The sequence below is a fragment of the Neodiprion virginianus genome, chromosome 6, assembly GCF_021901495.1.
Source record: "Neodiprion virginianus isolate iyNeoVirg1 chromosome 6, iyNeoVirg1.1, whole genome shotgun sequence".
Lineage (NCBI taxonomy): Eukaryota > Metazoa > Arthropoda > Insecta > Hymenoptera > Diprionidae > Neodiprion > Neodiprion virginianus.
In genome coordinates this window covers 1,350,044-1,361,542 of record NC_060882.1, presented here as the reverse complement: position 1 = coordinate 1,361,542, position 11,499 = coordinate 1,350,044, and the positions used below count along the sequence as shown (strand labels likewise).

The 11,499-nt window shown below is 37.6% G+C and overlaps 1 protein-coding gene across 1 annotated transcript; it reads left to right on the top strand.

The window, feature by feature from the left end:
- The first annotated feature begins 3,924 nt into the window (after nucleotides 1-3,924).
- Nucleotides 3,925-9,653, top strand: LOC124307190 (palmitoyltransferase Hip14). Its single transcript, XM_046768638.1, has 9 exons — nucleotides 3,925-4,808; nucleotides 5,008-5,207; nucleotides 5,297-5,506; nucleotides 5,637-5,916; nucleotides 6,560-6,760; nucleotides 6,876-7,037; nucleotides 7,220-7,376; nucleotides 7,457-7,701; nucleotides 7,813-9,653. The coding sequence occupies exons 1-9, from the start codon at nucleotides 4,671-4,673 to the stop codon at nucleotides 8,047-8,049; spliced, it is 1,830 nt and encodes a 609-aa protein (XP_046624594.1). The 5' UTR covers nucleotides 3,925-4,670; the 3' UTR covers nucleotides 8,050-9,653.
- Nucleotides 9,654-11,499: the final 1,846 nt, after the last annotated feature.

Sequence of the window (11,499 nt, the reverse complement as noted above, 5' to 3'; positions counted from 1 at the left end):
TCCTGTTGGTCCTACGCTCTTTTCTCTGCGATTTCTGAGTTCCTGAGGGTCCAATTGGTCGGATAAGGATCGTTTGAATCGAATCTGAGACCAAAAGTTTTTTGCCAAAAAAAAAAGTAAGGCTAACCCCTTTCCATTTTTGGCGAAAATTTTCGCGATTTTGAAAAGTGCTGGAATCAAGTCTTTCTGGCACTATTCCGACGTAATTTTGCGAGAGACATCGATTGGGCGCAGTCCCAATACGCTGCGATCAACGCATCAAAAGTTACAGCCAAAAAACGAGAACCTGTGTGTTCGACATTTTTCAGCAGGTGCTTTTTCCTTCGTAACCTCTTTCCTGTTGATCCCACGCTCTTTTTGCTGTGTTTTTGAGTTCCTGGTGGTCCAATTGATCGGGAAAGAGTCATACGAATCGATTCTGAGACGAAAAATTTTTTGGTGAAAAGAAAAGGAAGGTTAACCCCTTTGTATTTTTGGCGAAAATTTTCGCGATTTTGAAAAGTGCTGGAATCAATTAATCGTAGCACTAATCAGACGTAATTTTGCAAGAGAAATCGATTGGGCGCAGTCCCAATACGCTGCGATCAACGCATCAAAAGTAACAGCCAATAAACGAGAACCTGTGTTTTCGACATTTTTCAGCAGGTGCTTTTTCCTTCGTAATTTCTCTCCTGTTGATCCCACGCTCTTTTTGTTGTGTTCTCTGAGTTCCTGGTGGTCCAGTTGATCGGAAAAGAGTCATACGAATCAATTCTGAGACGAAAACTTTTTTGGTGAAAAGAAAAGGAAGGTTAACCCCTTTGTATTTTTGGCGAAAATTTTCGCGATTTTGAAAAGTGCTGGAATCAAATAATTGAAGCACTGATCGGACGTAATTTTTCGAGAGAAATCGATTGGGCGCTGTCCCAATACGCTGCGATCAACGCATCAAAAGTTACAGCCAAAAAACCAGAACCTGAATTTTCGACATTTTTCAGCAGGTGCTTTTTCGCTCGCCATTTCACTCCTGTTGGTCCTACGCTCCTTTCGCTGCGATTTCTGAGTTCCTGAGAGCCCAATTGGTCGGATAAGGATCGTTTGAATCGAATCTGAGACCAAAAGTTTTTTGCCAAAAAAAAAAGTAAGGCTAACCCCTTTCCATTTTTGGCGAAAATTTTCGCGATTTTGAAAAGTGCTGGAATCAATTAATTGTAGCACTGATCGGACGTAATTTTGCGAGAGAAATCGATTGGGCGCAGTCCCAACACGCTGCGATCAACGCATCAAAAGTTACAGCCAAAAAACCAGAACCTGAATTTTCGACATTTTTCAGCAGGTGCTTTTTCGCTCGCCATTTCTCTCCTGTTGGTCCTACGCTTTTTTCTCTGCGATTTCTGAGTTCCTGAGGGTCCAATTGGTCGGATAAGGATCGTTTGAATCGAATCTGAGACCAAAAGTTTTTTGCCAAAAAAAAAAGTAAGGCTAACCCCTTTCCATTTTTGGCGAAAATTTTCGCGATTTTGAAAAGTGCTGGAATCAAGTCTTTTTGGCACTATTCCGACGCAATTTTGCGAGAGAAATCGATTGGGCGCAGTCCCAATACGCTGCGATCAACGCATCAAAAGTTACAGCCAAAAAACCGGAACCTGAATTTTCGACATTTTTCAGCAGGTGCTTTTTCGCTCGCCATTTCACTCCTGTTGGTCCTACGCTCCTTTCGCTGCGATTTCTGAGTTCCTGAGAGCCCAATTGGTCGGATAAGGATCGTTTGAATCGAATCTGAGACCAAAAGTTTTTTGCCAAAAAAAAAAGTAAGGCTAACCCCTTTCCATTTTTGGCGAAAATTTTCGCGATTTTGAAAAGTGCTGGAATCAATTAATTGTAGCACTGATCGGACGTAATTTTGCGAGAGAAATCGATTGGGCGCAGTCCCAACACGCTGCGATCAACGCATCAAAAGTTACAGCCAAAAAACCAGAACCTGAATTTTCGACATTTTTCAGCAGGTGCTTTTTCGCTCGCCATTTCTCTCCTGTTGGTCCTACGCTTTTTTCTCTGCGATTTCTGAGTTCCTGAGGGTCCAATTGGTCGGATAAGGATCGTTTGAATCGAATCTGAGACCAAAAGTTTTTTGCCAAAAAAAAAAGTAAGGCTAACCCCTTTCCATTTTTGGCGAAAATTTTCGCGATTTTGAAAAGTGCTGGAATCAAGTCTTTTTGGCACTATTCCGACGCAATTTTGCGAGAGAAATCGATTGGGCGCAGTCCCAATACGCTGCGATCAACGCATCAAAAGTTACAGCCAAAAAACCGGAACCTGAATTTTCGACATTTTTCAGCAGGTGCTTTTTCGCTCGCCATTTCACTCCTGTTGGTCCTACGCTATTTTCGCTGCGATTTCTGAGTTCCTGAGGGTCCAATTGGTCGGATAAGGATCGTTTGAATCGAATCTGAGACCAAAAGTTTTTTGCCAAAAAAAAAAGTAAGGCTAACCCCTTTCCATTTTTGGCGAAAATTTTCGCGATTTTGAAAAGTGCTGGAATCAAGTCTTTCTGGCACTATTCCGACGTAATTTTGAGAGAGAAATCGATTGGGCGCAGTCCCAATACGCTGCGATCAACGCATCAAAAGTTACAGCCAAAAAACGAGAACCTGTGTGTTCGACATTTTTCAGCAGGTGCTTTTTCCTTCGTAACCTCTCTCCTGTTGATCCCACGCTCTTCTTGCTGTGTTTTCTGAGTTCCTGGTGGTCCAATTGATCGGGAAAGAGTCATACGAATCGATTCTGAGACGAAAAATTTTTTGATGAAAAAAAAAGGAAGGTTAACCCCTTTGTATTTTTGGCGAAAATTTTCGCGATTTCGAAAAGTGCTGGGATCAATTAATCGTAGCACTAATCAGACGTAATTTTGCAAGAGAAATCGATTGGGCGCAGTCCCAATACGCTGCGATCAACGCATCAAAAGTTACAGCCAAAAAACGAGAACCTGTGTTTTCGACATTTTTCGGCAGGTGCTTTTTCCTTCGTAACTTCTCTCCTGTTGATCCCACGCTCTTTTTGCTGTGTTTTCTGAGTTCCTGGTGGTCCAATTGATCGGGAAAGAGTCATACGAATCAATTCTGAGACGAAAAATTTTTTGGTGAAAAAAAAAGGAAGGTTTGTATTTTTGGCGAAAATTTTCGTGATTATGAAAAGTGCTGGAATCAAGTCTTTCTGGCACTATTCCGACGTAATTTTGCGAGAGAAATCGATTGGGCGCAGTCCTAATACGTTGCGATCAACGGAATGAGAGTAACAGCCGAAAAACCGAAGACGTACTGCCTACTTTTTCTGCTGCTTGTCCTACGGACCTTTCGCTGCGTTTCCTGAGTTTTTGGGGTTCCAATTGGTCTAGAGAGCTGCGTCGTAATCGATTTCGAGCTGAAAATCTTTCCGCCCCAAAATGGAAGACAAAAATCAGGCCTCTGCAGTTTTTTGGTCTCTTTTTTGACGATTTTTCAAAATGCCAGAACAAATCTGTTGAGGCGCTATATATTCGATTGCGCGTAGTCTACCGGGTTTTTCCAACGTCTGCGAGTCAGACAGAATGGATATTCGTTTCAATGCTCGCCGTATTCACTCAAAGTACTTCCACGAGGCTAACGGAGAAAACGTTATTTTTCTCCGACGGAAATTTTTAAGCGTCGGTACGTCAGTCGTCTATCGGTTACGATATGTCGGCTACCACGTTGACCGTTGACGTTAACTGATGAGATACTCTAAGTAACCGCGCGATGCAATATATTTTCAGCTCCCAGAACCATCGTGAACCATCCCATAGCTCATTATACTTTTTGAGAGCAGAGATGGATTCCCATAAGAGTTCCGAAGTGTCCCGAATGGGCGTTGAAAACCAGAGATCTACAGAGAGTGTCTGGCGAAGACATGTATTTTCTGTCAATCTAGTGAGACTGCCTCGAGTTCAAGCCGGAGGGCAATATATATCAACGCTTGGTATCTCCAACAGTGGGAGGACTACTTTTAGTTGCATCTGATATAAAGTAGACCGGCCGCGGTGCGTAAGTTTCATACTCGGTTTTCTACGTCATTTAATAACATGATAAATTTAAGAGTCCAATGCACGTGACGGTTTCAATTATTATTATCAGCAAAGTAAAATCAGTCAGCACCCTGTTGTAATGTTGTTATTAACGATTACTCAATAAGCGTTATCTCGCGACCGCTCCGAAAGTCCGAGTAGTGAATCTTCTGCAAACAGCAAACCCTGCCTTTGGTCGACGAGAAAATCGGCCGAGTATCAATCCTGTCATCGGGACGCGAAGTTGGCGTGCCACATACCGGCGCCCCACCCTTCGGCAGTCAAGTGTTGTCGTGAACTTGATTTTGTATCTAACATTGCAAATCGGGATTACTGACTACGGACGATCTTCGACGGGGATCTCTTGACTCGTAAAGTGAGAATTCTCTAACTCGAATCCATCCACTGTATTGATTGTATGTCAGAAAAATCAATTCGTCACCGTCATTTTAACACCGCCGAGTGAGCCACATAACCTGTGATTTGTCTTATACAGTGGTGCTTTTGTAGATAATTCAATTCAAGAATGTGCAGTGATTGTGACTTGAGGTTTCGTTCAACTACGTAACTAATCACGTGTATTTTGTTCTGAGTATTATACAAAAAATTCAGCATGTATGCCCTACAAATGCAAACTGCCTGTCAGGGCGAAGGCAGTGGTGAACCGGAAGATCCAAGTAGTATACAACAGGAGCCAACGCGTCCTGCTACTCAGGATTGTAGCACGTACGACATTGTCAGAGCTACACAGGTAACCAGTCACTTGTATAACTGACGTATAAAAATGTGCATTGTTAGTCAATCATTAGAGAGATTATCAAAATTCAGTCAGATGTTCTGTTTATTTCGATAGCCAAGAATATAATATATACTTATATACTTGATAAAATATTAAACCACTTGAGAATGTTTATCAATATATCTGACTATTATAATAACATTCAACACAGTATGGCGCCTTGGAGCGAGTTACTGAATTAGTTGAAGCTGGGGCAAATGTGAATCAACCAGATTCGGAGACTGTTACTCTCTTGCATTGGGCTTCGATCAACAATCGGAAGGAAATTGTCAAATATCTTATTGCCAAAGGCGCTATCGTCGATGCAATCGGTGGAGAATTAGCCTCGACTCCGCTTCATTGGGCCACAAGGTTGGTTTTTGATCAACAACATTCTGAAAAGTAGAAAGTAATCTCATTCATTTAATAGTTTTCACTCAATACTATATAAAAATTTTTAGGCAAGGACACCTACCAACGGTCGTATTATTGCTAAGAGCAGGTGCTGATCCTTCTTTGAGAGACTCGGAAGGATTTTCATGCATTCATTTGGCAGCTCAGTTCGGTCATACAGCTATCGTTGCATATCTAGTCGCAAAAGGAGTTAATCCAAATATGCCTGATAGAAGCGCCATGACTCCGTTAATGTGGAGTGCATATAAAGTGAATAGGTATGTAAATCTGAAGATTGTAGATTTCTTATTGATAATAAAATGTACATTTACAAGGTAAACGCTCAAAATGCTTTACAACATCCTGTATATAACGACAGGATGATCATTCAATAATTATATCTTACAGTCTAGATCCAACCCGATTGTTATTAACCCTGGGTGCATCAAATTCACTCACAGACAACCTCCATGGTAATACAGCCTTGCATTGGGCCATTATAGCAAAGAACAACACTGCCATATCAACGTTAGTTCACAGTGGGGCATCATTAGATGTTCCCAACTTTCAAAATGAAACACCTCAAAGCTTGTTGAGTCCACATATAGGAGCAGTGTGGCTGGGTCATAAGATAAGTCAAGAAATTAAGGAGAAACAAGGACGCACAAGAGCATGGTGCAGAGACAAGGTATAACAGTTTGATAATCCATTCGCACCACGTGGAAAAGTACGGCCAATGAAACAGTCAAAGATATTTTATTTGTACAAGCCACTTTATGGTAACATAGAACTTAAACAAGCTTTAATTAATAGTTGGGTGGTTATTGATATACGTAGCACAGTGAATAATTGTTGGAATAAGCATCGTGAGCTATAACTATATGTGATATATCGTAGTAATATTATACTCTCAATTAGACTAAATTTGTTTCCCTCTTTCAATTACAGTGAATTATTGTCATGTGAATGATTTTATTTGTAGAAGGAGAGGACCACAGGGAAAATTGATGAACTCTAAGTGATCGATATCGATTGTATTGTAATATGCTCTTGTTGAATGACACCTACATTGCATGAAACTCGATTACAATTTTGAACCATTCTTTTTATACCAGTCTAATAATCCTTGAAGTATCATTGATAAAAACCGTTGCCTAATAATTCTCGATGTATTATGACAACTTGATAACAGTTATGAAATTTTTTCCTCAGTGCTTAGTAAATTACAATAATAGTTGTAAATTAATAATTTATATGGAACGAGGTACATTAGTTTCATATTATTAAAAACCTCATAATGCCTAAAATTATTATTTTATCATGATTTTCAGAGAGTGAGATGGTATTGTATGGTCAGCACTCCGTTCTTCGTGTTTTACATCATCGGATTAGTCCTCCAAAGTGGATTTGATTATTTAGCAAAATTAGGTGCCTTCCTCACCATCTACATAGCCGTCTACTTGGCGAATCACTTTCTGTTTGACGAACGTCTTTTTCACATTTTGCCCATGTCAATATACCTGGCTACAAAGGTGAATATTTATATAGTAATCAAAAAGTCATCAAATATATAAATTAGAATACAAGTCTTTGACCAGTCGACTATTTAAAGAATGTAAGTTCAGAGATATTTCTAACAAATTACAGATGTGGATATATATAACATGGATATTTTGGCTGGGAGTACATGCAGCCTGGTATCTGTGGTTCATGTTAGTTGTTGGATCCGTACCTTTGTGGACATGCTTTTTAAAATCATGGAGGGGAAATCCAGGAGTGATTACAGCAACGCATGAAGACAAATTAAATGTATGTACTGAATATGTTTGATGTTTGCACGTGCGAAATTCACTTGAAAACTTATACTCAACATATGAATAGCTAGTTCATTTTATCAGGCTAGAAGAATTTTTTCAAACGAACTTCCATGTCATTAATATAAAAAGTACTTTTTTTCTACAAGCCTAAGTTGTAAGTTATACATATTTCAGACAATTATTGCGTTGGCAGAATCTGGTGGTTTTGAACCGCAATGGTTTTGCAGTAGTTGCTTGGTTAGAAGACCGATGCGCTCAAAGCATTGTTCTTCTTGTGATCGCTGTGTTGCTCGATTCGACCACCACTGTCCTTGGGTGAATAACTGCATTGGTACGTGTACGATGGAGTTTACCCAAGTTTCAAAATTCTTCATATTACACGTTGTTTCCATTAAAAAATTTCATCCTTAGGAGCAAACAATCATAAATATTTCCTCGGATTCTTGGCATCTCTACTAGCCTTGTGTATTGTGGTTTTGTCAGCAAGCGTACAATACTGGCAGTTTGAGTGTTGGAGTAATCTCACAAATGGCCACAGTCCAGATAATTACTTGGTATCAGCAGCTACTTGCGACGCGTGGGTAGCTTGGGTATCTGCAAATACAGCACTTCATTCTTTTTGGGTAGGAACGTTGTTGGCTTGTCAGTGCTACCAGGTAAATAATTCCATTTCTTAAGGTTTTTTCCATTAATTTTTTGAACCATACTTGTATTGTGTACTTGGATTTCGTAATGGAAATGTTGAATGAGTTAATTTTTATCCTTAGATCATGGTCCTGGGTATGACGACCAATGAACGTATGAACGCAGGTCGTTACAAACACTTCAAGCAAGGTAATCCCTTTCACAGAGGGGCAATACAGAACGCTGCTGATTTTTGTGGGTTAAGCTTCTGTGGTGTTAAAGCAAAGCCGAGCTCAGACTGGTTGCACAGCTTTGATCTCAAGCAGAGCATAGAAAAATTACCTTTGCTTGCGGCAAAAGACAATTATCAATATGTATAAGGATATTGGATAGCTAATACGGTATATCTCGTGTGAAGATTATTGGCATTGTTATTACGTTATCACTATTGGAGTTATCAGATTTTGATACGCCGTTTCACTTGTTTTTATAGTTAATCTGTAGTACCAAAGAGAGTTACTATGTTGAAATAATAATGATTAAGTGACTTGATAAGATTGGATGGTAAGCAAGGAGCAAATTGTGTATCTAAACACATTCCTAGAACTTGAATTAAAACAAAGACAGTTTTCAAATTCCATTAAAAATCGCTAATGTAGACTGGGACGAAAAAAAAGTACTACAGTTTTTTCTTGATGATCAATTGATCTCTATACTCGCTCTGTAAAAAATTCTTTCAGTTAATAGCCTTTGCAATTAGCGTTTACTTACTAGTGTCGTGTTTGAATTTTGACTCTAAATAAGCCGCGATACAGGTTGAATATGATAAAACGAGTCTCAGCTCGGCACTAGATGCAGCTACATTTCTCCTTATATCTATATGACTAGTAATTGTATTGAATCTTCTTACAAGTTTTATCACAACTACTGTTGTTGCCGGTTTAATTTTTATATTATTTTGTAACATTTGTTGGTGATTCTAAACCAGTTCTAAACAATTTGCCCACTTAATTCTACCATTATTGTAAACTAATCGAAATTCTGAGTCATGGTCTGATTTGTGCAGAGATGCCTTATTATTAGTACGCATTTCAATAAGAAAATTCATAAAGTATCTTGATTGGCGGTACATTGCTTATTGTTCTTGAAGCGCTATTTGCTCGCCTTGTGCCATTACTTGCGAAACATTTTATGATTATATATACAGGATGAGGCTATATACAGCATTGCACGAAAGCTGAAGATACACGGCTTTACCAACATTAAAATATAGCTATGTACACTGCCGGCTAGTGTATTGATATTGATTGGCAGTGTATGTAAATAACTTCGATATTTTTGCAAATAATTAACGTTAACCAAATTGTATCCCGTCAACATAACTGTATCATTTTGTATCGCTCGACCTGTATAAATAATTATATCACATACCAAAAGCAAATATAAAACAGGCCCCTTTATGCGATAAAAGACTTCTAGAGAAAAAGCTGACAGTTTTTATGCTTTTCGCGAGTACATTGTGGTATCTCACAATTCATAGAATTGCTCAAAAAAGATGATAATAGGGCGGTTTTTTTTTTTTTTTTTTACTGCATAAAGTAGTCTACAATGACTTTTTATTTTTAATATATTTTGCTGTAATAATTTGTATATATCTTGTGTCATTTAATATTTTCCGTTGTTTACCGAAGTAAGTAATGAGGTGAATTGTGATAAAGGTTGGTACTGAAATCATGATGATAATTAAAGACCATAAACTGACTAAGTTCTTTACACCAAAAGAAAAAATTTGATTTTGATACGCCATGAATTTGGCATTCAAATTTATTTACTTCGTTGAAATCTAGCATGTGAGATGCGTGATGTAATCTTCTGATATAAACAAAACAGCGTTAATATTAGATTAATTATGGCATATTATAGATTAAGGCAAACATTGTGTGGGCTTCATATATGAACCCAGTTTTAAAATACGCTTTGCAAGCAATTTGAGAAAAAAAAATTGGTAATAATAATTGTAATAATTGAAAATCTTACTGTTTCAGATAGTTGCTTGTTGTCTTGCTAACACAGGTTTTAACAGAACTTATGGCTGCACTTCATTATTGTTCAATAAATGTTATTCACCACTAAACACAAAGTCACAGCTGCGTACTTGCATTGTGCAAATTTCCGCAACAGTGTTGTAACTAGGCTCTAGGAGGCGTTTTAGAACTTAATAACATCGCTGTTGCAGTCCTTTTCACATTATCAGTATGTATTACTGTTACTTTCTGTTTGATTGGCTGGTCTGTGTTACGGACATCGGTTTCATATTTTCAACTCTTACATCCATGTTTTGAAGAATGGTAAGCTTTATGTCCGTTAATCGATCATTTCTCGACTATTATTGGATCGTTATACTGTGCACTGATATTTCCAATCACATAATAGCTGTAAATTACTTCATACACCTTTGGCTCACGTTAGTTATTCTGTAAGAAGTACATTGATCCTGTGTGTACTTTATGTTTTTACAATGTCTCTCTAAATACGTAGTGTGTAAATTGTTTATGACACAACGATTAGTTCGTCCTTGTCACAATTGATATCATAAGTATCAACACATACATGTGTCTTGATGGCTGAAAAGCGTAGTTATCATCGCACAACACATATTTAGTCATTAAAAGCATGCGAAACTGTGTACTATAATATTTCTTGTGGGTGTATAAATAAAAAAATAATTGATCAAAAAAATGAAAACTTTAAATGTAAAGCACATTAAAAATAGAGACCTATTGACAATCAAGTCATTTGTCTCAAGTGTCAAGATCTGACCAGTGTATCGAAAAATTATGTATTATTTGCATGTAGAATATTAATTTACGCTTCTGTGAAACTTCTAGTCCAGCCAATTTTGCCAAGACGCTTGTATCATGGGTTCCAATATACTTCATCAATTGTTTCATGAATGTTACTATATGGAATGATTATACATATTATGAGTATTCTAGTGCTACGTATGAATTGAGAGTTTTGGTGTAAGACCATAAACGAGTGTAGAAAAGTATCAATTCATTTCATACTAAAAATAATGTTTATATGAATAAGGAAATTCCATTTTAGGATCTTTACATGCGCATTCAAATGCGTATGTATTTGTACATACATAATATTTTTTTGCAGAGAAGTCAATTATCGATCAACTACTATGAAATTAACATACTAACAAACAACGTTTTCACCAAGCTAATGAATACATTAATTAATTTGTAGTTATTATGGTTTAATTTTCATTTTAAAAAACAAACTGTTTTTCATATCAAACGATCAGGCCTCATATGAAGTTGGCAAGCAATATATGTATACATGTATTATTTACATGATTTTATAACGCAGAACTGTTGTTATTAAAATACTACTTATGAAGAGTGATTGCAATTTAAAAAAAACATCGCACAATAATCACTAATTTCAATTTGATATTAGACAAACTCGTATATGATTAAGGAAAGACTCAGCATTTGTCATACTGTCCCTAACAAGTCACGCGCAAGGTATCAAAAACAATGGCAAAAAATGTATTGCAATAATAAGAAATACCTATGTAAGGACAATTTGTAAAAAGTTTCCGAGAAACAATGTATGCTACCCATAGCCCCACGCCTAAGCTCTCTATGCACCTCCTGTTATAAAATACTATGAATAATGATAATAATGATACTGTAAAAGAGCAAGCAAAAGTTAATGACCCAATGTAATAGAAATGAATGGACTTGCCAGTTGAAGGTCTAGGGTTCTTAAAGAACGCCTCCCTTCTCTGTAAACCGATCTCAATGAAGAGATTT